The sequence below is a fragment of the Lagopus muta genome, chromosome 16 (genome assembly GCF_023343835.1).
Source record: "Lagopus muta isolate bLagMut1 chromosome 16, bLagMut1 primary, whole genome shotgun sequence".
NCBI classification, from domain to species: domain Eukaryota; kingdom Metazoa; phylum Chordata; class Aves; order Galliformes; family Phasianidae; genus Lagopus; species Lagopus muta.
Genome location: NC_064448.1, coordinates 5,683,416 through 5,705,605, shown reverse-complemented (window position 1 = coordinate 5,705,605; position 22,190 = coordinate 5,683,416). Strand labels below are relative to the sequence as shown.

Below are 22,190 nucleotides of genomic sequence, written 5' to 3'. Positions count from 1 at the left end.
GTCTTTGGAATCCTTCAAAATGCTGCATGGTTGTAATGCTTCGTGCTCTGGGGGTCCTGGAGAAACACATCTGACTGATCCCAAGCAGAGCTGCTCAGTGCTGCTGGGAGGAAAGTCCATGGCTTTGTGCTGTGTGAGATGAAGGCGTTGTATGATTACTTGGTCCTGAGCAGTAATTCCATTGCAGAAATGCTTCCAGCCTGGTGCTTGAATGGCTTTTAGGGCTGCTCTGGCTGCAGGAGAGTCAGCAACATGGAAGTGGCTCTGTGTTTCATTCATTCCTGCCAGTGGCAAACATTGTAGTATTGCATTATCTTTAAAAAATATGTATATATGTAAGTTTTAATGGAGAGGATAAACAGCATGAACTCTTGGTGGCAGCTAAGATGAGGCCATAGCATTCTGCTTTTACATTCAAACAACCTGAATACAACGGTTTGGATGTGGTATTGCACAAGCTGTCATTTCTGTGGTAAGCCAGCATACAGCCTAAGACTATTAGATCAAAAATGAAGCTGGATACTGTCTAAATCCTCCTTCCCAGGGCTGTAAAGGTACGCAAGAAGCCAAAGGAATTAACAGTCATAGGTGTTCACTGGCAGCTACAGTTCCACTGATAATGAAGAGTGTCAGCACTAATGAAAATCTCATTAAACACCCATACAAGTCATTCTGATCCTGAACACTGTTCAGTATATAGTCCAGGGATTCCAGACCAGCTCCTGCCAATGCAGAAAGGAAACTTCTGCTGGCTTCAAAGTGCTGTTGGAGGCACACCAGCAGCACTGCCATGCCCCGTGCACAGCCCAGTAGAGCCAGGGACAGCACTGAGCACAAGGGCTGTGCTGGGAGAGATCTGCTTCTCTGGCTCTTTTTGTCTTCGAGTGTTTGTATTTGAAAATGATTTTTTTCCACAAATTAAAACTCTCCATCCCTTTGAATTTTGTTAAGTACAAATCAGTGCAAATCAGGACCAGATAGAAATCTTTCAATGGAGCCTTTCATAGAATGTATGCAGTTTTTACACTTCTGCCATAGCAATTCATAATGCTATTCCTGACAGTTTCTCAAGCTCTTTAAAATCTTCACAGTACTGGGAATGAATCAAAACCTTAAAGAAAGCTCAGAACAGACTTTTTGGTTTCTGTGTGATTCTATTAGGCAAGACTAATTTTTAGCTTGGGCAAAGCTATTGAGTGAAATTCAATAAACTCTGAATCTTTGGTGGCAGAGTGGAGAGCTTCATTTTGCTCATTTGCAAATGCTGCTCAGTGGTGGCAGAGGATATTCAGCAGCACAAACAGCCATGTGGGACTGTAGGGCTGCAGGACCTGTAAGCCTGAGGAAGGCTTTTCACCCTGTGTGTGCCAGCTCAGCACAACTGCATTGTGAAGGTTGAATAAAGCAGATTCTTTACAAGCACAGATTGCTCCCACTGTGAAAAACTTATTTTGTGCTGGCTGTGAACGTGCTGCCTACCACTTAAGGATCTATCTTAACATCTTGATAGAAGATAACTCTTCTTTGTATGCAGGATGCTGTGAGATGTGCTATCTTTTAGGAGACAAGGGGAGCTTGGAAAAGTATATATTTAACAACAAAGACCATTAGTAGCTTGCAATGGGGAAGTATATCTAGGAATTTCCTCCGGAAATTGTCCATGGTGTAGCTCCATTATTATTACAAGAATAAACTGAAAGTCAATGCTCTCACAACATGGACTGCTGGAGATGAAACCCAGCTGGTACTTTTGCTAAGTGCATCGAGCTCTGGAGTTGTACAGAGACTTGATCTAAAAAAGAGAACTGGCAAGAACAGTGCTGCCTGTCTTCAGCAAAAGAGGAGTTACATCTTGCTTAAATTTATGAACATGGAGACTTAACTGTTTCTGATTGTCAGTGCACCTGTTCCCCTTACACTTATGTTCTTAGTTCTTTGCTTTATGCATCCCATGTTACATTATGGGGGTCTGGGGATTTTTTCCTCATTTTTCCATTTACATTTGTATTTCTGATTTTTTCCGGAGCAAAGAGAACATATATCTGAACCAGATACTGGGGGTAGAACAGAAACCTGAACAGTGCTGTGATCTTGCTGTGTTGGAGAAGGGATTTCTCTAGATTTCTCCCCCAAGCAGACGAAGCACTCATTGGTCAATGAGGTTTCCTGCAGAAGAACATGGATTTGGCTCAGAGTGCAGGGCCACTTCTGTATTTTAAGGCACTGATCTGCAAGAGATGTGTCTGTCTGGGCAAAAAAAGTTAGTATGCCTTACAACCCTAGCACAGGGTGAGGGTCCCCATTGCTTTTTGGTTTTTATCCTTCCATTGATGTGGCTGTTCTATTGCTTTTAATAAAATTGCTTCCTCAGTGGTTTGTAGCACGCGGTTCGATTCTTGTTAACGTTCTGAAGTTTTAAAACTTCCAGGCTTTTAGGGACTTCTGCTCTTTCACCCACTGATGTCAGTGATGTGATCAGCCTCCTCACCAGCAGCGAGGATGAGTCTCAGGAACACACAGCTCATTTTCTTCCCAGGCTGCATTGCTAAACTGAGCTCCAGCGAGTTTCGAGGCAGAGACGGAGGCCCTCACGAAGGCTTTCTGCTTTTAGTTGACACGAACAGTGACTTACACTTGATTCAATCACTGCTTAATTTGATCCTCCATTTAATTTTATCAAAACTGTAGTAATCAAATAATTTGTACTAAAACCATTATAACTTCCACTTGTTTATTCCGATCAATTTTAATCCTTTAAGGCACAAGGCTTATTGGACAATTTGATTACTGGCTAACAAAAAGCTGTCATTAAATCTACAAGGGAAGGCCAGAGCTGAAATATCCCGAGTAGAGCTCATAATAAAGAAAAAATATAATAACATACTGTTATTTAGGAGTCGTGCTCCGCACAGTGAAAGCTACAAAGCATCCTGCCACTGGCAAGATAAAAAGATAATGATACCTTTTGGTCATGACACTTCTGGAAATGAGCTGCCCTGAAAAGGGAAAGACATCATAATTGGGTGTGAGTGAATTTGCCTTTTCTGAGTGTTGACACCACTAAATGAACACATGACAGTGGTGTCTGAGCTTTCTCTCTGTGCAATAAGCTTCAAAAGCAAAGGCAAAGTGCAAGAGAAGGGAAAATGTTTCCACTGCAGGCTGTTACTCTTGCTGTGAGAAATGAATCACAATCTCCTGCCTTGCTGACCATTCCCCTGCTTTGACCATGCCTTGTTTCTCCTCCACAGGTCAACACGTTCATCTCTTTCGTGTTTCCCATGGTCGTCATTTCTGTGCTCAACACCATCATTGCCAACCAGCTCATGATCATGTTCAAGCAAGCTGCCCAGGAAAACCAGGTTTGCACCATCGGTGGGCAGCAGACGATGCTCAGCATGTCCATGGAGCCTGGCCGTGTGCAAGCCCTGAGACACGGTGTCAGGGTCCTGCGTAAGTAGCAGCGTTTTGACACTGCAGCAGCTAGAAGTGTCTATGTAGATATGATTTGAAGGGCTAGGTTGAAACTGGTGAATGCTTTCATTCAAAACATCTGAAATGAAAAGTAACATTTTAAAAAATCCAGATTACCCCTGAGAAATGCTTTGAAATTTGCCATTGTTGTCCAGTTCTCAACTCAAAGTCCGACATTTTGGAAAGTGAGTTAATTTCTTCTCCTGGTCTCTTTCCTTCCTCTTTTTCTTTCTGAGATAACAAGAGTTTCTTAGGGAATTTTATCTTTAATTTTCTATTTCTCCCAGAGACACTTTGCATCAATCTTCCCTTAAAGGATAAAAAAAATTCATTATAGAGGAAGGAAGCTAGAGAGGGATTTAAGCATTATTGAATTCATAGTTCTCAATGGAGGAGAAGTTGAGACATGAAAATTCCAAATTTAAGGAAAGAAACTATGTTCTCTTAGACAGAAAGAACATGCTGATACAAAGCTCTTCTACTCCTTTTCCTATCCCTGGCCACCTCCAACCTGAACACCTCTCCTCCAGCTGGTGCTGGCTTTGGGCTCTGTGTGTAGTGTGGGAACTCATGTTGTTTTAGAACCAAAGGTATTTTGTGGGGTTGGGTTTGAACAGATCATCCTGACTGGGCACCTTGCGCAGGTCACTTGTGGGCACACTGCTCATGGCCATGTAGGCAGGCAGATCCCCTCCAGCTGCTGGAAGCAAGGCATTGATTTCCTCCCCCTTCTCTGCAGGCAAAAGTAGGGGCTGCTCTGGTGATCTCTGCCAGAGGGGTGTGGAAAATTGATTTCCCCCTGATGGCACGCACATAGAAATGAGTTTCTTGCAGACGGTCACAGCTTTGATTCAGATTTCAATTTTCCTTTTTTTTTTTTTGACAGAAAAAAAATCGAGTAGCTGAGATTAAAAAAAAAAAAAAAAAAAAAAAACAAATCTTAATCAAATCAGGCTGTTCTTCCTCTTCAAAACTTTGACTTCCAATTTCAATTACAGAACAATGTTAAAATGTCGCTATTTCTGTTGATGAAAAGGCAAAATGTTTTCCACACAATCCAAGCCTGAAGCAAGTCAGTGGGGCAGTGATGGGCGACCGCTGTATCATCTGCAGAGAGCATTCCTTGTTCCTGTGCTGCACACAGCCAGGGTCAGGCCAGTCTTCCCTGGTGCTCTGCTTATTACAGCAGCAAATGACGCATAATCTTTCCCCCAAACCTCCCAAACCAACATATGGAGCTCTATATAAACACACTGCTCTGAAGATTATATCAAACAGGGCTGAATATGAAGCCCTACTGACCGCTGGCTCTGCTGGGAGAGGCCTCTGCATCCCCCAAAGTCAAGTCAAGCTCTGGGGGAAGGTTTTATCTCATTTATATGCTTTTTTGGGGGCCGAAGTCCCACTGTCACTCCAGCAGGGTTCTCAAGGGACACATCTACACCCCTTGAGTTGCATTTTGTCTGCTCCCTGCCAGATTTTGCATGTGCTGTTTTGCAAACTTTGCCCGAGCTATTCATGATATCACAGCAAAGACAAAATGCATTCCATCCCAAGCCAAATTAGAGTATTAGAGTGCAACAGAACTTTTTTATTTTTATTTTTTTTAAAAAAGCTACTCAGAGGATTTTTATTAAATTTTGCAGGCCTCAAAGCAGCTGCAAACATATTTTGGATGAACTCCTAAGCCCAGTTATTGAAAATGCCTCTATCCATATTTCACATGCAATAAAGGGTTCACCTTTGTACTCATAATTACTGCAATGTCTCAGACAACATTTATAGCTCTGAGCACAAATGGCAGCTTATAAACTGATGGGTGAGAATTGACATCAGAGAAATGAGGTACAATTGTGATCTCCCTGGATGAAGACAGAAAGCGATTCAATATTTTATTCTTCTTCTGAACAACCACAATTAGAGTGGTAACAAATAATCCTTTTCTTTTGCCTTTGCTTGCCAATATGTAAAGCTAAAGAATAGACCTGCTCTCACACACAGGCTCTCTGAGGAAGAGCTTTTGAATGAGTTCAAAAGCAAAACTGGCTCAGCATTTTAATGATTCCATCAGCAGCAACTTAGGTCTTAAATATCTGGCTTCATTCCCTTTCTTTTTTGTTGTTTGTTTTTTTTTTTTTCTTCTCAGAGCTTTGGTTCAGACAAAAGTTACGTAAAAGATCCAGTAGCCAGGAATCAAGTGGTGCTGTGAAATTCCAGAAGCCTTAATTAAGCAATCTGAAGAAAAAACAAAGAATCTGGTAGCTTAAACTGACAGATGATAAAGAAAAGCAGTTCAAAAATAGCACCCTAAAAAAGTCTATTAAAATATGCCAGTTCTGGTTTTGCACTGTGAGGGCCCTCATGCACATGAGATGTGAGAGCTGGTTAGCTGAAAGCCTTCCAGCTGCTGCTTTTTATGGCAAGGCTCTTGGTGGCTGCAGTGCTTTGGCCAAGACCCCCTTTTCCATAGGGAAGGAAATCCTGGCCCTAGAGAACCCACCAAAAGTCCCACTCCCTACAGTGGAAGAGCATCCCTCACCAAAGAGTCCAGGTTAACTCCCGGTACTGATGGCAGCCCTTCTTTCTACAACAGTGCATATGATTTGTGCTGGGCTCCATGGCAGCCAAAATCACCCACCCAGACTGATGAGTTTATGGAAGACAGTGGGAAAAGAAAACAATGGCCCTTGTCCACACTAATAAAGCTGCTGGCACGAAATTAGACTTTATGAGGATTAAAGTATTTTCCATTTCCAAAAGTAAACTTTGGCCTGATGTATAAAAGCTTGGTTATGTTTTAATGGTGAAATGTTTCAGAATACATACAACCAGTGCTTAAAAAACAAATTTTTTCAGTTCATGGTGAGCAGAGTTTGATAAGATCAGAGTAGCAAACACTTTCCTTCCTTCTTCCACATCTACTGAGTTTGTACTTAATTACATTAAAATAGGAGCGAAAATTGTCAGGCCAGCAGCTTCATGCAAATGTCCACAGTATTACTTTCCTCCTCTTTTCTAGCTTGTATGTGTTTTCTTGGCTCTGTTTGACTCTGGTCATGTACAAAACAATTAGGGAGATCAGGATCGAGGAACTTGTCAGCCCTGCTTCCTGTGAGCCAGTTCATTAATTCATTAAGCGTGTGATTTCTGACTGTAATTCCTTCTCTGCTGTCAGCTTTCTGTAGGTGTGAGGATCCACATCCTGAGAGCTTCAGGAACTGGTGGCTTTCCAGCTCCTTTGTGAGGACTCCTTTATTCCTTGGTTGCGCTGTAGCAGTGCTGCTCAGCCAAGTCCCTCAGGCATTACGTGGCGCTGCACAGAAGGGTGAATCTGCTGGTTATGCATCCTGACACACCAACCATTAGATAAGGAAGAAAGCTACCTAAATAAATCTGAGCTATACACTAGTTCTCAAACACACATGCAGATATGCACCCTTCATAATAAGCAGCTTTCAGCAGATGAAACCTCACACATGCTGCCCAGACTATTGCACAATGCATCCAATCTAAGTCTTTCTAGGGGCATATTTGAGCTTGGCTCAATCTGGAAGCGCTTTTTGGCCAACCTTTCTTCTTGAAAGGGGACAGTTCTGTGACACAGACTAATTGTCTCCATCAAAACACCAGCCTGCAGCCTATCCAGCAACTGCAGAAAGAGATGCCTATTCTTGGAGCAACTGCCTCCACAACTGCATGCCCAGCAAACGGGAAGGAGTTACTGAAGGGCACAGCCAAGTAATGACAACAACACCAAGGCAAGCTGATGGACATTGAGTGCAGGCATTATGCATCCCTGGTGGACGTATGCTAAGCTCATTAAAGCGTGAACTCTCCCAGGTAGCATTTGCTCTGTTACAGAAGCTGCTTAACTGAAGCAATTATAAAGCTTTTAGAGAGGTTTAAAGAATTAAAAGAATATCCTTCAGCCTCCCACAGTTGGCTGGTTAATGCCTCAGTATGATAGTTTTTAGGAAATGAAGTCACACCATATTTTTTAACTGAAAGTTTGAGAATGTTAAAATTATGATTCTGGAGCCTCTACATTTCTTCAAGCAACTCCAGGCAAATGCCAAGTATTAATGAAGCATCCGTGCATCCTACGTGTTTCATTACTTTGTGTGTGAATAATTCCCCTCCATAAAAATGTGCTGAAGAGTTTGTCCATTTCTCTTTTCAGATGTTCCAAGTTTGAGCTACCAATTTGAGGAGAATAATGCTATGAGATTATAGTGTAACTATCCCACAAATAGGAGTAACAAATAGCAAATGCTTTGCAGCCACAAAGGTCCACAGAAGAACAGCAGTCTGAAAGTCTGTACTATAAGGAAATCAGATTTATCCATGAATCACTTTGCTTGCAAGAAAGGAACTAAATTCATGACAGTTTGTAACCCTAGCAAAAATCTGAGCTGCTGCAAGTGGAGTTCAGCGAGTCTCCCATGACTTGAAGCACGGATAGAAGTGTCAACTAAAATTCAGGAGGATAAATGAGCCACATAATAGCTGTATATGTTTCTTGGAGGTGTTTGTACGTGTAGGTTTACTTTGCAGCCTGCCAAGTGACATAAAGGGAGTTGTACAGAGCACTCTGTAAACAGCCTCTGAGGAGCAGAAATGCAGCACAGCTGTGCTTGTTGGGAGAGGAAGATGTGTGTGCCAGTCCTGCGGCTGCTGGGCATGGCTGCAGGGATTCAGGCTCCTAGGGCTATGGGAATTCAGGCTCCAGCTGCTGCATCTCTGAATACAACTCTAGGGCTGGCCAAGCTGGGCAAGTAGATTTTCCAGGTATTGGGTCCTGCCTTGTATGAGTGTTTAAAAAGGTAACTGATGCATTTTTTAGACATGAAATCTAGCCAGGCCTCTGTGACTTCAGAAGCATGCAGCAAATACAGTGCCAGAATCCCTCAGCAAGCAGAAACAGCTCAGGGAGGAATAAAGGATATGTAAGACTCAAAACAAGAGGAGAATGAAGAAGGGGGCTGCAAAGGATGTCACCTTGGGTTATAGCAGGTTGTAGTGAGTAGAAAGTGTATTGAATGGGTGAGGAGAAGACTAGAGCCCTCATCTATCCTTCCAAGGGGAAAATTTCTTCTTTCTCCTTCCTTCTCCTACTCACACCCTGATATCCTTGGGAGTAATGACACAAATGAAGCTTAGATTGAATCTAGCAACATCTACGACTAATTATCTTAGAAGGGGACTTGGGAAGAGTCCCTGGTTTGCAGTGTGTTGGCAGGGATGTGCTGCTTGCTGAGCCCCATTCTTTGGTTGGCTTTTAACCTTCATATTCTGCCTTGCTCCTTTTGGATGAAACCAGGTCTCACTGGTGCCAGTGAATGTTTTAATCACATTGCCCTGTGTGAACAGAGCCAGGAATTCACATTCATTTTCAAATCTGTCAGCTGAATCCTCTGAAAATCAAGCCTGGAGAATATAGTCAGAGTACAATACTTTGGGTTTTTTTGTGTGCTGAAAAGGTTTTTCTATTCACTCTGCTGTCTGCAAATGATACAGGAAAATAAAAGAAGATCTCTTGTTTCAGAGAATGTAAATTAAGGAGTCAAAACTAATGATTACACTGTTCTGTAACATATACAAGAGAACAGGAGGATTGCACCCAGCAAAGTCTATGTGCCTTCAGCAGCTTCTGAAGGAGCTGTGGGCTCCCTGGGCTCCTTCAGTTCCCAGTTTCTCCTTGTTTCACTCTCCTGGGCACTACTGGTGCATACTGGTGGTCTCCGCTCTCTGCTGGTAGTTATCGACTTTTATGGAAATGCTTTGTTCTACAGCCTTGTGACCCAAATACCAGCACAAGCAGTTTAACTTTTACTAGGCTCCTACTCACATTGTAAGTGCCACAACCCCTAGTTTGGGGCCTGCTGGTGTAAATATTGCTGATAACCTGTCAGGTACTGCATCACTTTGCATAAACAGCACCTCGAGGTTTAGCCAGGCACTGCCAGCTGCATCTGCACTTGTCCCAACTTTCTCCAACTCTCATATCAAACCACACAGTAACACTTGTTCTCCATTGTGATAGATTCTCTTGTAATGACATCAGCTAAATAAGCATATAAAACCCCCAGGGCTTTGAATGTGCAGGGACTGCTTCTCTAGAAGTCAACATCAATGCAAATTAATGAGCTCCATTCCCCTGCTTTATACTTTATTCAATACCGGCCGGAGCGTGCATTCCTTGAGCAGCATTGGAGATGAACAGCTGTTGATATGCTGAAACTCAGAAAAGGATGAGAGGTTTTGTTCTGCTCGGTCTGCCCAGACCCAGACAGCTCCTGTCTTTGCTCCAAACTTATGACATGCTGTCTGTTTTTCAGCTCCCTTTGAAACACAAAGAATAAGAAAGAAATTGGCCAAAATTAACTGAACAAAGCTATTGAGGAAGGCTGGATTTGAGCTTCTCTGAGCAGCATCTCTCTTCTGTCTGTCCAGCAGGCACTGCCAGGGCCCATGTACAGGTGATGTGCTACACGCACATTGCCAGATTTTTGAGACATTGGCCCTGGAAAATGGCCACCTCCCAGCCCCAAACACAGGATATACTCATGGTGAATAAAATACTCAGTGCAATCTAATAAAATTTAGCTTCCCGGCTTGCTTCCACATCCAGTTTAGTCTGAAAATCAAGACTGGCACAGTCTAAATCTTCTCTTGCACAATGAAGAAGACGTCATTCAAGATTTTTGTTTCCCTCTGTGGACTTCCTGCCCTTCTTCCTTGGGATGCAGTTCCAACAGGCAGGGCATCGAGCCACAAGACAAAATAGAAAATCACAGGATGCAGTAATTCAGGTTTGCACTTCTAAATTATGAGTTTGATTTTGAAGGTAAAACGAAGACCCACTGTGCCTTGTTTTGAACCCTTTCTCAGGTGGTGCTCGGCTCCACCAGGCTGTCCTGCCCCATCTTATAACACCAAAGAAATCCAATCCATGTGAAGTGTCAGATGATGGAGAATAGGCTTTAGGAGCCTGTAAGTGTAATAAATAATCATTTTGGCAGCAACGTTGCCCTTGATACAGCAGGGTTAAGAGTGACAAATGCAGGTCAGGGCCTCCTCACCTGCGCTCCACAGAGTCTCACAGCATGCTGCCCAGCCAGGATTTCAAAATCAGCCCCTGAAGTGCTTCCATTGCACTTAGCCATGTGTTTAATACAGTTCTAATTGCAGAATGATTGCTGGGGATATTACAGAATTACCACAGATTATTTAATTGACTATCTGTTTGCTGAGGTCGAGTGGTTATTTCTCTCAGCGTGTGTTTTTGTTGATATGGACCCATGCCTCTGTGCTGTCTGGCATCACACTCTCAGAGCCACGGAAGCAGAGCTACTTTACATGAAGGAAAACACTTTCAATTAACGTGTTGGGAGATTTAATGGGCAGATGTGCAGGATCATTAAAGGTGGCATGAGAAAGAATCCAGGCCCTGCAGTGCCTGAAGAGCTGCAGGCGGAGGCAACACCTGGGACCTGTCAGTGCACGAAGGTTTCTACAAACTATCTGGATGAGATGCAGGTCAAATTCATCCACTTGGTGGTGTCTTTTAGACTGCTGAAAAGCTGCAGACCCTATAGTGACAAATTATATCTGCGATCACAATGACCACATAGCAGCCAAAAAACACTCAGAATGAAATAACGAATTCAGTTAGATGAGAGAATAAAACCAGCCCTTCTTGCCTGCTTTCCAAAACATATTCTTTCAGGTGTTTGAAATTTTACTGAATAAGTGACTTTTGCAGGGTTCCTGCTTTGGTGCATCGCACAGGCTGATTAAATAACTAAGTAAATAACTTAGCCATCTCCATTGATAGTGATACGTATAATAAATGGGAACCCATGCAGTTGAAATAAAGTGTGAGTACAGATCTGGACACCAGGAATTATTGAATTTCTTGCCCCATTGAAGGGATCCCTTCACCAGAGCCTTCACTTTGCCTCTGTGCTGCATAACAGTGATGGGGAGGTGCAGCTGCCACGGACTGTGTTTTTATGAGATGCTCATCATCTGCACCTCTCCTCCCACTCTGTGGGATGAGAGCTGATGAATTTGGGACATGGCTGCCTAAATATTTTCAATCAGAAAGCAGAAGGAAAAGCAGCCTCCAAATTCACATTGCACTGGTGGTATGGAGCTCGGCAAGAGCGCATTGCTACTTCCTAGTCCTTACAGGTCACATAAAGGACAAGAGTGATGAGGCCCTTACTGTCTGTAGAGCAGATTTGGAATAAAAAAAAAATAACATAATTATTTTATTTAGTCTTGATTTTCTTCTTGGCTTTTATTATGTTATGTTTTAACTGAGATTTCTTTATTTCCTGCTGGGATTCTGCCAGAACGTTGTCATTTCATACAGAGGTTGAAATACATATTGCAAAAGGAAACAAATCTTTCTCTTGATTGCCTGATATATCTGCTTTTTAATTTCGATTGATGATTGCTCAGCACCAGCAGAGCTTTTATGCTTCAGAGTTGTAATGTTCTGTTTTTCTTTGTTTGACATTCCTTGGCTGGAATACTGAAAGGAAAAAGATATGCATCATCTTTTTAACTTACGGTTTTTATTACAATAACGTCCAGACCCAAGCATCTTGTAATCACTGTCTCAGGTATTGCAGAAATGTAGAATAAAAGGACAAGCTCTGCCACCAGAAAGCAGCTCCTGAGGCCGTTTAATGATCCCCAGCACTGGGGGGACTGTGGCCAGTGGCTCCACGTAGCAAATTAATGAGATTACTGTGTCTACCTGGATGAAAAACACACACCAGCTGCCTCTGTGGGTATTGTAGACAAAACTCCCAGTGCCTTAACAGCATAAAATGCAAGGATAGGTGCAAATACATTCTGTTTTCATTTGGCCTCCTTCTGATCCAGGCATAAGCAGTCCCTTATCACTGTTATATCTTCTTTTGTTCATAATTTCTCTGTCCCCAGCTTATAGCTATTTTTTCTATTATTTCTGTTATACTTGTTTTTATAGGTATTTTCAGGCTGTTTGTCCCCTAGGGTTATTAATATCTTCCACAGCAGCAAGATGTGAACAAAGCAGGGCTTTAAGAGCGAAGTTTACAGTGATGCAGGTTCCTTTTCACCCTCGAGGAAAAACTCCTCACAAAAAGTAATGGGCTTTTTTTCACGGCTTGCAGGTGCGGTGGTGATTGCCTTCGTGGTCTGTTGGCTCCCTTATCACATACGGCGCCTCATGTTCTGCTACGTCCCCTCCAACCACTGGACAGAGTGAGTCGTGGTCTGGGGAGCAAATCTCCCTATGCTGGGTTGTGGGGCCAGGCTGGAGCTCAGCTTGGGGCACCAGTAGACTGGGGATAGGGGTGGGGACCGGACAGAAAAGGAGGGCAAAACCTCCACCTCCTAATTGTTGTTTTTCCTTACGGATTTCTTGCCATGATTATCAGCCAAATTAAGAGTCGTTGCTTTGACATCTAACTCGCCCAGATGTAGCTGAAGGAAGCATTAGTTTGAACCAGAATGCATCAGCAGCCCTTCTTTCTGTGGCTATGACCACAGAACAATCCCCAGTGACAACGGCAGTGGATATTCACCTCTGACAGCCCTTGATGGAACAACATTTGGCAGAAGGGTTTATGCATCCAAAGGGAATAACTGTCTCTATGGTAGAGATATTGATCTTCAGCCCTAAGATGGAGCAGCTCCTGTCAACACCCAATTTAGTTGCACAGTGCCACATTTCCTTAGTGACAGGAGAGATTTCACAGATGGGAAAATAACTGGGATGCTCAGAATCTGGGATAGGACATTCACTGTGTTTTGCAGGGAGTGCAACAAAATTAAACACCAGTTTTCACTGATCAGAAAATGTCCAGGCTCGCAGACAGTGTAGGGATACATACATACATGCAGTTGCACACCTACAATGAGCACACCTCTGGTGTTCATAGATGGGCAAGGGCACACAAACAGCTACTTGCAGCTTTTCTGCTGCATCAGGCCCAGTTCCTTAAGCAATGCAGATACAGAGCTGATTATTCATTTTAAGTATGCATAGTGCTAACACTGCCTAGAGATCTAAACCCAGGTAACCCAAGAGAGAGAGATAACATAAAAGGTTCTCACTGTAAGATGTCTCTCTCATCCCACAGCATTATGCCCCTGTTCTCTCTGGATCTGTCTCTGCTTACTGCAATGAACAGGAAAAGAAAAAAGATCTATGATACCAAAAGGCAGAGCAACAATGAGACATTAAAATTTCATAAACTCCAAGCATATATAATAGTAATTTATCATACAGCAGTTTGCTGCATGGAAATATACATACATCCATAGTAAAAGCCAAAAACTTTGATCATGAAAACAGAGCTCTAGGCGCACAATGGGGCAAACTGTTGTTTCTTATTTGCTTTCCTATATGTAAAGCACTTAAAGCAGCAGTCAATTACGTAGTGGCTGGTTGTGCTTTGAGTCAAAGAGGTAGAGAATTCTGCTGGCAGTTAGCATGAATTTATGCATTCCAGTTGAATTCACTTTTTTTCTTCTTTCAAAAGCTGTGAGTGAGTTTAGGAAGATGTTGAATTTACAGGCATATTATGAATGGTGAACGATCTGTATGGCAGCTAATCAAGAGCTTGCAGCAGCTCAACAAAATCATCTATAAATGCAAGTGTCTGCTCCTGAAGAAATCTTTGCTAAGTTAATTTTTCACAACTACATTGAGAAACTCGGCTTGTAAGGGCTGGATGGGCCACACCATACTTGGCACTGCTGAGGGGGCCATGGGGAGCTGGTGATGTACTCCAACACTCGTCTATTTATCTTTTGTTAGACAGCGCTCAGACTAACAAAAAGGTCTGCGGTTTCCACTGAGATAAACGAACCTGGGGAACATCTTGCTGAAAATGAGATCTGTGTTGTTTATAAACCCTTTACCAGCACAGAGATGATGATCTCAGTTTTCCCAAGGAAAGATATTTCAGAAAGAAAAAAAAAATAAAGCTGAACATTCTAGATGAAAACATCATTTTGTGATGGCGAGGATGTGTTCCAAAAGCATACTATTACCAGCTTGCCCCCAGAGTTGAGAATGCCATCCCACAGTACAGGCAAATCCCAACCCAGGGACCCATTGAATGAGTTGATGCAGCTCTCACTGCCCAGGGGAGGAGAGATCTGCATCTGTTACAAGATGCTGGCTATTCTGCAGGGTCTGTATACCAGAACTGCAGCCAGAAAAGTCAGACTAATATATATGCATTACACAGAAGCAAATTTCCATCTGGTTTCTCAATTTCAAGCATGTCTATTTTCAAAGAAAAAATGAACAGGAGGCAAATGTCTCACGCAGTCCCAGGGCATAAATGAGTTTCTAACTGGCAGAGACTGGGGCAAGACCTCTGTAAAGGTATTTGACCTACACTTGCCCAGTCTCAGCTGAAACCAAAGGGCGCCTGCACTGACTCCCACTGGCAAGATCATGTCCCTAATAGAGAAAAGTGAGCAACAAGAAAAGCTCGTGTTTTCTTCACACTTGTGACTTTGAATTATTCCAGTTCTCTTCACTCTTCTCAGAATTCTTTCATCTGTTCTTCCAGTTTCCTTTTCAACTTCTACCACTACTTCTACATGCTGACCAATGTCCTCTTCTACGTCAGTTCAGCAATCAACCCCATCCTATACAACCTGGTATCTGCAAATTTCCGACAGATCTTCCTTTCTACGCTCACACTCGTGTGCCTGCCATGGAGGAAGAAGAAAAAACGACTTGCGTTTACCAGGAAATCCAACAGCATTTCCAGCAACCACACTTTTTCCAGCCAGGTCACAAGGGAAACTACATACTGAAGCCAAAGGAGGAAGAGAAATGCACTTCGTGGAGTCTAAACTTGAGAGAGGCCTCTGTGACTTTCATACACGGTCTCCGAATTCATGTAACACAAAGCGTGTTTAGCAAAGTCATTTTTGTTGGAGAAATAGGCTTCATTCTGCCAGTAACTTCGAGGTTAATTTAAAGCATTGGCCTTGCCTCCTGTGAGTGATGTCTACACGATTTGTAAGTTCAGTCTGGTGTAAATCCAGGTACAGTGTTAACCGGGAAGCCAATATATGTTAAATTTAGGCTACTTCATACTTTCATCCTTCTCTCAATGCAGAGATGCCATGTTCACATCCAAAGGTTTGAGATCACGCCTCTTGGTGGCACTGAGCGGAGTCTAAGGAGGAAAAAGCGGTTTCAAAATGAAAGGGTTGCTTTTGGCAAATGGACATGCTCATCTATGGATGGATACTCAATGAGCAAGGAGTGAGAACTCAGGGAGTCAGATGGGTGTTCTAAAATTACATCTAAATTCTTACAGATATGACCTGGGTGCTCAAAAGAGCCGTTCTGGCTCCTTGAACTTAAACACCAACAGATGATGCCTTACTTAGAATAGGGTGAGGATAGCCTGGGGGCAATTGGAGTCAGCTTTCACTTTAGGGCATGCATAGTGCCTGGCGCAGGGAGCCCCACTCTCTGGTATTGGTATTGCAACACCTATAAGTAACAGAGTCTCTGGCAAAGTCAAGAATGTAGGAACTGTGCCCAGCTGGAGTGTTGAAAATGAACAGAAATGGAAAATCTTACTTATGCCACACAGCCAAACTCTTGTTTCTTTTGCCAGGGACAGCAGCTAGCTGGCCTGCATTAAAGAGGTGAAAAAACAGTAGGCTGCCGAGGGATCCAGCCTGCTGATGTAAGAGCAACCAGCCCAGTTCTGTAGGACTAAGATTTTTCCCATTATTTTCATAAGCTGACATCTCATAGGCTACTGGCTGTAGGCGGCAGGGCCTCTTCTTCTGCCTTTCATTTCTTTTTGCTACCAAAACTGTTGGTACACTGATCTCATCACACAAGGTCTAAGCTGGGGAGACTTAGCTCTAAAAGAACTTTCTTTTAACAAATCAGAGGAACAGAGCTGAGACCTGTTTACAGCAAATCAGACAGTTTGGCCCAGTCAGGGTTGTGCTGAATCCTGACTATGAGCGGGTTCTGAACAAAAATCAGAGGACATACATCAAAATAAGAGGACATACAGCATACCTTCCTCATATTTTTCCCCTTGATTATTGCTTTGAATATGAAATTTCTCAGCTGGCCAGGATAGGTAGCATGATGTTTTTTTCCTATATTGTTCTACCACTAACAACCATCTATGAGATGTAACAAATTGCCCAAGAGCCTTTGGCATCAGAAATCAAGGGCCTCTGGGACAAGCTAAAGGGCTTTCCCTGCTGTCACAGCACCAGATGGTGACCTGCATGAACCTGGGAACCAACCCATCATCTTGTTCAACCTGTGCTGTGATTTTGCTGTTAGTGACCTTATGTCCCCCTTCACACAGAGGTAGAAAGTAAATCAAAGCTGTGCCTGCTCACATTCTTGCCAGAGACATTCCTCAACACCCATTTGTGCTCACACAAAGGTGAGCCAAACACATCCTATCAGGGAAACCATGCATTTTGTTAAAGGTCTGGCCTTTACAAAGTGATGCAGTCACAAACCATTAGCAGGAATTCAAACATACTCTAAAATAGAGGTAAGCCATTTTGGGGCAAGAGGCAGGCTGGAAAGCATTGGTAATAAGGTTAGGTTTTAGTCTTATCTGGAGTTGTTGTGAGAAGGGTTATTCTCTGTTGGTGACGGACTTTGCTGTTTGTTTCTGCTGCTTAGAATGGCTGTGGGAAAGGAAAGGTGGGTTATTCCTGTTCAAAAGCACAGAAATGAAGAGATTCTTCATAAAGAGAGTTCTAGGGGGAGCTCTGCTGAAAGGAGGCTCTTTGCAAATCCCTGCACTCTTGCAGAATGGGCTTGCTTCTTTATGACAAACTACAAGTGATGCTTGGCTCCATTCAGCTTTTCAGCTTTGCCTATCCCCTGTCACTCTGCAACTACTGACCACTCATGGAACATAGGACTAGTCTCAATGCTGGACATGTGCTTCTGGCCCCAAGCACAGCTGTGTGGGCCTGCAGATCTCCAGTGTCCTCTGCAACGCAGATCAGTTCCTGATACATTCAGTACCAGCAGCATCTCATGAGTTAGGTCCTGCTGGGCTCAGGACATGAAGGAAACACCTCCGGGGCATTTGTTGTTTGTTGTGTGTGACAGCTCTCTGCTCCTGAGGCTTTTATTGGCAGTGGTACAGAGCTAGCTGCACGGTTCATCTGTCTGCTGCCAGCCTTGACCTCCAACCACACCTAGAAGGGACAGGAGATTATTTTAATGCCTACTACAGAAATACTCCAAAGGAAAGGGCTCAAAACAGGAATCGGTTGGGCTTTAGTTCCTTCTGATTCCGCCAAACTACAGGCTCTGTCCTGTCATGCCTTCTCTGAATTTCTCGCCCTAGTTGTTGTACAAAAAAGGGCAGAGTTTACAATTGACAAAGCACTTTTGTTGCTCCTGTGCAGTTGACTCTTCTTTGACAAGGAAAAACAGTAAAGGGGCACACGCACACAAAAAAGACAGAGGAGACTGGCTTCTCTTTGCAAGGAAATTTTTGTGCAACCAGTAAATGTTATTATTGTGTGTGTGCTAGAAATGGCTTGGGCAGATTGGAAGAGAAGCTGTAGAGGATCAATATACCCTGCACCATGGGCTATGTGAAACACATAGGAATAGCAGAACCATGTATAGACCTGTATGTTCTTGGTTTATTCACTTTTGCTACTTTCACCTAATGTCTGTCCATTACAGCTCAAACTTCTATGATGTTTGTAGACGACTGTAGCTGAGAGGGGGACACAGCACTTGTGGCACCTTGACAGCTTCCAGCTGACCGAGGAAGGTGAGCTGCAAACAAAATAACTAAATCATGGACACCATCCATAATAGACCCTACAAACCCAATTATCTTCACTGCTCTCGCTCCTCCTGCACTAACAAAGTCCAGGTACGATGAGCAGAGGAAGAGGAGTCTTAATGTTGCACACTTAGTGCCAGCCTTGCAGGCAAGACAACCTTTAAATAGTTCTGGAGAGGACCCAAACTTTTTAACAGTATTTCTAAATAGAGTCAACAGCTGCGAGGTGGTTTCTGAAACCTCCCATGGAAGCTGTAACTGTGTGTTGCTTTGACTTTCATTAGGATTCCTGTGTGTCTCAGTTGCTTTCCAGTATTCACCTTTAAAATATTTAATGCTATTAATATGCTCATTAAACACCAACCTGCTGAAGTGTGCTTGGTTATCTTAGGAAACACTGTACTGAAATATTCTCACATAAGATGTTTGGCTTTGATTTTTATCACTGAGATACACTGGCAGCTTACGGAACTTTTGATCACAGCTCTGTGAAGGTGGTGGCTTTATTTTTGGTTTGACATGAAAATGAAAACAAGCTGGAGTGAAAAAGAACTTGTCATAAAGATCTTCAGCAGTGTTTGTTGGAATGCTCAAGTCCTGAAGAGCTGCCTGCAATGGGAGATTTATTCAAGCAGTTTTCTGGCTTCTAAAGCCCTGTTCCTTCAGGTTAATGTGAGTCTATGGCCTTAACTTGGGATTGCAGCTCAAAGCTACCTCTTCCATTGGGCAAATCTGATTACCTGAGTTGAGAAGTGGAAGTTACAGCTGATTTCATCCTCTTCCCCCCCCATCACCTAGTTTTGCTATACTCAAAATAGTTTTGGTTTCCCTGAGCTCAAAGAGGTGAGGATAAGTCACTATAAGACCCTGTGGTTTTCTAAAGAAAAGCATGGTACTCTCGTGAAGAAAAAGGTACCAAATGCCCAGTATATACCCAGGACACGGTTCTCTTTCTTTCCATGCCTTTCAACAACTGCTAACCCTACGTGGTTTAGCTTTAAACCTAGTGGAGTACAATTGGCTTTTGCCATTAAACAAAATGCGTCCTCACATCTTTGTGTTCCTGTCTTGTCTGAATTCTCTTTTGGGGCAGAGCGGTGAGCACTCATGCAGTGTGCTGTTAATCTATGCAAATGTCCTGTAAGAGTTTCAAACTGTTTGTTTTGACTGAAAAAAGAAAAAAAATCTGTTGAACCCACAGATGTGTGGTGCTGGCAGATGGATTCAGAGCGATTCCCATCTGAGGACAGTTTATCAAGTGACCTCTTCAAATATACTTTTGAGGTTTCGTTTGTCTTCACAGTCTCCATGTCAGGGCCGTCTATTTGGCAGTGTGTGAAATTAGATTTCCAAAGTCATTATGCTGTTCAGAAATTTCCCCCAGACAGGACTTTCTCACCGCAGGCCCCATACGCAGAGGTGTTTGAACGCTCTGCTGAGCTTGTCTTTTTGCAAAGCGCATGAGATCTCGCTTCAGTGACTGCACTGTAAAGAAGAAAACTAAATGGAAAAATGGGTGAGGAGGGTTGGCAGGACACGTGCTAGAAACACAACAATCACAGGACCTTTGCATTTATAGCATCAAACATCCAGTGAACTAAAAGTCTGCTGTTGCTGTGGACAGCTTGTCTTGTGGAATTGAGCTGAGCATCTGTGCAGCTACCATTTGTGCATGCCCTCAGTGGGGGCTGAGAGCACTGAAGTTTTCCTGTGCAACGCGTTGAGTGTTAGCTCTGATATCTTCCTGGCTGTGTTGTTTGGTAGCTGTTTAAACAAAGCTTTATCTGCTGGAGCTCTGTCTGATTCTTTAAATTACAGATGAACGACTTCTGTTTTCAGTTCATACTCACTGAGCAGGGAAACAGAAGTTGCTAAAATTCATGGTGCTGTGTCCTGGCTTTGTGATCAAGAGTCCTTCCCCAGCTGTGCCACCTGATAGTCCTGCATATACTGTATTTACAGCAAACATTTCTTAAAGTGCACCTTTTTTTTTTTTTCTGAACTACAAAATGTTGATGTGCTTTATTTTCTGTGGCCTGTTGTGCAATGGGAAAAAAATGAATGTTCAAAGTGTGTCAGCGTCTCCTTTGTAAGATTTTCTGTGACAAAGGGAAGGGAAAGGGTGTGAAATCCTTTTGTACAGCAATGGGAAACGCTCTTTTGATGTAACATGCTATTATTGATACTGTGTTTACTATCAAACTGTAATGAAATGGTTACTTCCTGATATTAGCCTTTGTACTGTATGGTATTTTATTTTATTTTGTCATTAATTGAACCTAAGAAATAAATATCCAAATTTAAGGCTTGGGTTGATTCTCCTTGATCTGGTGGTGGCCGTGCCTGGGTCACACACCCTGCTCAACAAAACAAGCTGCTGGCTGCTCTCCAGCCCTGTGAAATCTCCTTAGATCAGGTAAAAGCAAAGAGAATGTGTGCCAGTTCACAGCCCAGCCTGCTGTGGTGTTAGGAGCAGCAGAGCAGAACATCCAGCTCCCTCTGGTTGAACCCCAGGGCTTTGAGAGTGTGACAAGCCTGAGGGATGGGAGTGAAGATGTCCCAGCCTTCAAGACAGTTTGCTGTGCTGAGATCCAGCTGGTTCTGCGAGAGTCCTGCTGTTTTCTGAACTCCTTTGTTTCTCTTTTCTGCTTGTTTTCTCCTATTGTAGGGAAAGCACTAAAAAACATTACATCTCGGCTGTTATTTTTACAGCAGCTCTGCCTGGAACACTGAACTGATCGGGGCTTTATTGCATGAGAAGGTGTATGTACACAGCAAAGGAGACAGCCTGTGCCCCAGAGAATGTGCTGCTGAAAGACAACGCAGGTTCCTGGGCCTTAGCTCTGAAATCTCCCCTCCTATTCCTTGTCTCCTCCTCTTTATTTTGCATGACCCACTTCCTCCTGGCACTGATTTTTCCAACACAGATGTAATTTTGTAGGAACAGGATACTCAGGTGTTGCCTTTGTATTAAAGCATCTTTACACTTAATGAGCAAAAATGAGGCACTCCATTCTCCCTGCAGCTCCCCATTAAAACTGTCATAATGTAGCTCAGCTGAGCAACAGGGCAACCCACAGCATCTTCATACTTTTTGGCCATTCCACATGATTGTTCTGATTTCTAGCAGCTCAAAACGTTGCTTGGAAAGCAACATCGAACTAACATTTAATTATTTGGAGTCATTCATGGATATAAAATTCATCTTTTAAAACCTCTCTGAGAAATGCTGGCTCTCCAAAAGCATTTTGGTTCTGCTACCAGTTGAGAAGAGCAGGATTTCTGTTGTCCCTACATCATCAATTATTGAAGAACCCAATAATTTATTCGATGGATCCTTTTATTTGGTCTTCAGCCCTGCCCTGTTAAAAGGTGTATTTTCAGTCAGCTGCCCACAGAGATGGAGTTCAACTCTTCAGCAGTGAAAATCCACGATATGCAGCAATGTCCTTTTTTCTGCATGAGATTTTCGTGCAGAGCAAGATGCTCCCAGCAGAGTCTCAGAATACCCAGACCTGGTTCAAACTGAGGTGAAAAATGTTGCCCTCTACTCATGAATTCCCTTGTTCAGAACTGATTCCTTGAAAAAGCAAAATTCTCAGAAACCAGTGAGCTGTGCTCTACCGATGAAACCTTCCCTCCCAGTATTGTGCAATCAGGCATCACAGCATCCCCCACCAATGCAAAGGAAAGCAAAGCACTGTGGATAGTCAGTGGGTTTCTTCCTATTTTAGAAAGGGAACAGGGCTACAAGCAAGGAGGAATGCTTTCAGCTTGGCCCGTATTTCTCATTTCAGTTACAAAGGTAATTTCCATAGTTAAGAGGAGGAAAATTTCAGATGCTTTTTGAAACAAACATTGCAGTTGAGTAAATGGCTT

General features: G+C 43.0%; 1 protein-coding gene across 1 annotated transcript in view; it reads left to right on the top strand.

The window, feature by feature from the left end:
• NTSR1 (neurotensin receptor 1) overlaps positions 1–20,308 on the top strand; it is a 48,848-nt gene extending 28,540 nt beyond the window's left edge. The window contains exons 2-4 of the mRNA XM_048963273.1: positions 3,252–3,453; positions 12,645–12,735; positions 15,063–20,308. Coding sequence (XP_048819230.1) covers positions 3,252–3,453; positions 12,645–12,735; positions 15,063–15,312 — 543 coding nt within the window. The 3' untranslated portion in view covers positions 15,313–20,308. The remainder of the gene's footprint in view (positions 1–3,251; positions 3,454–12,644; positions 12,736–15,062) is intronic.
• The last annotated feature ends 1,882 nt before the right edge of the window (positions 20,309–22,190 follow it).